Source organism: Austrofundulus limnaeus, unplaced genomic scaffold (genome assembly GCF_001266775.1).
Source record: "Austrofundulus limnaeus strain Quisiro unplaced genomic scaffold, Austrofundulus_limnaeus-1.0 Scaffold117, whole genome shotgun sequence".
In the NCBI taxonomy this organism is placed as follows: Eukaryota; Metazoa; Chordata; class Actinopteri; order Cyprinodontiformes; family Rivulidae; genus Austrofundulus; species Austrofundulus limnaeus.
In genome coordinates this window covers 1,281,549-1,283,956 of record NW_013952519.1, presented here as the reverse complement: position 1 = coordinate 1,283,956, position 2,408 = coordinate 1,281,549, and the positions used below count along the sequence as shown (strand labels likewise).

The window sequence follows — 2,408 nt, the reverse complement described above, 5'->3', positions numbered from 1 at the left end:
CAATTAGATTTTTTGAATTGTCTATTTTTGTTATTGTTTATGTTAAAAATTTATATACTTTTGTGCTGATAAGCCTGAGTGGTTTGTTGACTGACCTTTGGATTTGTTCAAATAATTGTTATGGGCAGGTTACAATATAAAAACGTTTTTCATAATCATGTCTTGTGATTATTTGACAGGAGTTTTACTTTTAAACTGTAAGTTTAATTTAGTTATGTTAGTTATGATAGTTTGGCTATGATGTAAATACAATAAAAATTAAACCAAGATTTAGAATAATTATCATTTTGATCTATACATTGGTAATGTCTGACTGGGCCTCACTTTATGTTCAATAAATTGGGCCCCGAGGTCAAAACGGTTAAGAACCCCTGACTTAAGGGATTTTAAATGAACTGGGGTATTTTAAGGCAAAATGGTAAATAGAGTTTTCTCATGCTGGCTTTTTCTTATCAAAATGAAGCTTTAACATCTCAGTGAGATATGTGAACTGATAAACTTTAAGAAACAAAATCCTTCAAATTCAGTATCTCTAGTCCAGTTTTTTACTTCCTGCCGACGTGCCTCGAGCCAGAGTCAGCCAGTGTCTCGTACCTTATAAAGATGTAGATGGCCTTGCGGTAGTTGGTGCGGAACACAACGTGGGAGGAACCCAAGAAGGGCTCCAAGACGTCGATGATGCCCGGAGGCATCTTCTCCATCTCGTCGAAGATGAAGACGGAGCGAGCGCACTCCGTCAGGTTTCCCTGCACCCAGCTCTGCAACTCCTTCTGCAACCCAGAGCAGGAACCCTCAGTCACCTCAGCAGCTTTTCTTTATTCACGGCTCATCTGCAAATACGTGATAACTGATAACAAGCCTCAACACGGTGACCCCCTAACTCACCCTGTATCGGTTGACCCGCTTCGGTGAGGGGAAGTGAAGCGTGGGGACAAACTGGTGGACAAACGGGCTGCTCATAGCCGAGCCGTACAGATGGTTTCCCAGCATGGAACTAACCAGAGTCTTTCCCGTCCCGGAGGAACCGTGGAAAGACAGCACCAAGGGCTTCTCTGGGCTTTTATTCTGAAGGAACTTTGCCACTTCCTCTGACACAACGTCCTGAACCAGATGTTGACCGAAGACATTCTTGTAGAGGTCCCACTCCAAGTCTGCTCATCAGGAAAGAAACAACAATTACTAAACTCTGAGATAAAATGTAAGAATTGTGTACTTTCGGTTTCATTTTGACTATAACGATTCATTGGTCATTTCTAATTTCTTGACAAGAAATGCTGACAAATGAACTAGTTTAGTCAGAACTCCTGGTTTTTAGTTTTTAAAGGAATATAGAGACACAATAACAAAGACTTAAACTTGAAAAAATACATTACTTATACTATAAAGTTTATCACCATTGTGTATTTTATTTAATTAAAATTTAATTAAACCCTTATATTTAATTCTGAAAATGATGTCTGTTCCTCCTGCACAGAGATTTATTCCCCAGCCTCATTCACAAAGTATTTTAGAAGCTGATCTCGTAATTTACATTTTATTTTATTTTATTTTATTTTTTTGGATTTGCCAGCATTGCAAGAAATGACTCATAACTTTATACGTCTGGAAAAAAACTTTATACGTCTAGCTAACAGTGGAGTAGGAACAACTTTATCCTTTAACTAACATTTATAGAGTAAACTAAATGCTGTTGATATTGTTATCGTAGTAAAAACCCACAAATAAAAGCTTAAATCATGTGTTTAAGACACAGTTACCAGAACGACCCTACTTTGTTTTGCTAACCTGCTAGCCGAGGCTGCTAACAAGACCTAGCATCACCCGTAAAGTAAACCCGTCTCTTACCTCTGATGTTCGGCTTAAAATCACAGTCGCAGCTGTCTGATATGGTGCAGTAAAGTTTCTGAAAAACGCAGCACACCGGACTGAAAATGTATAAGAGAAACACAGACAGGACGGCCAACATTTTAGCTTCCGGCTGGCAGACAGAAAGGAGACGTCACTTTCGTATTTTTTCACTTAAGTCCGACCGGCTTGTTTGTAGTTCTTATGACTTCCGGATACTGCCCGGAAACACAGACCATGCTGAGCAAAGAGACTACAACTCCCATAAAGCACCTGGAGTTGCGGACATCGAACAGGACACGTTGGAGGATCCACAGTCCAGCTAGTAATCAAGATTTTTGATAACTAGCTCAACCTAAAATAATGAAATGCATGTTTATTAAAAATAAATAAATTGATAATAGCACTGAACTATAAATGTGCATAAATATAACTATACAACTTATTTTAATATGATAAAGCCATATTTACTCTAAAGCTTATTTGTTCCATTTCACGCAGAATTATCAGTCATTTATTACTAGTTGATAGAAACTTTTACATAAAGTAGAAGTGTGTGCAAA

At 38.1% G+C, this 2,408-nt stretch overlaps 1 protein-coding gene across 1 annotated transcript in view; it reads right to left on the bottom strand.

Annotated features, from left to right (window-relative positions):
• Positions 1-1,997, bottom strand: part of tor2a (torsin family 2, member A) — a 7,429-nt gene extending 5,432 nt beyond the window's left edge. Inside the window, exons 1-3 of the mRNA XM_014014635.1 lie at positions 1,846-1,997; positions 886-1,151; positions 595-770 (exon numbers count right to left, since the gene is read on the bottom strand). Of these exons, the coding sequence (XP_013870089.1) occupies positions 595-770; positions 886-1,151; positions 1,846-1,966 (563 nt within the window). The 5' untranslated portion in view covers positions 1,967-1,997. The remainder of the gene's footprint in view (positions 1-594; positions 771-885; positions 1,152-1,845) is intronic.
• Between the last annotated feature and the right edge of the window lie 411 nt (positions 1,998-2,408).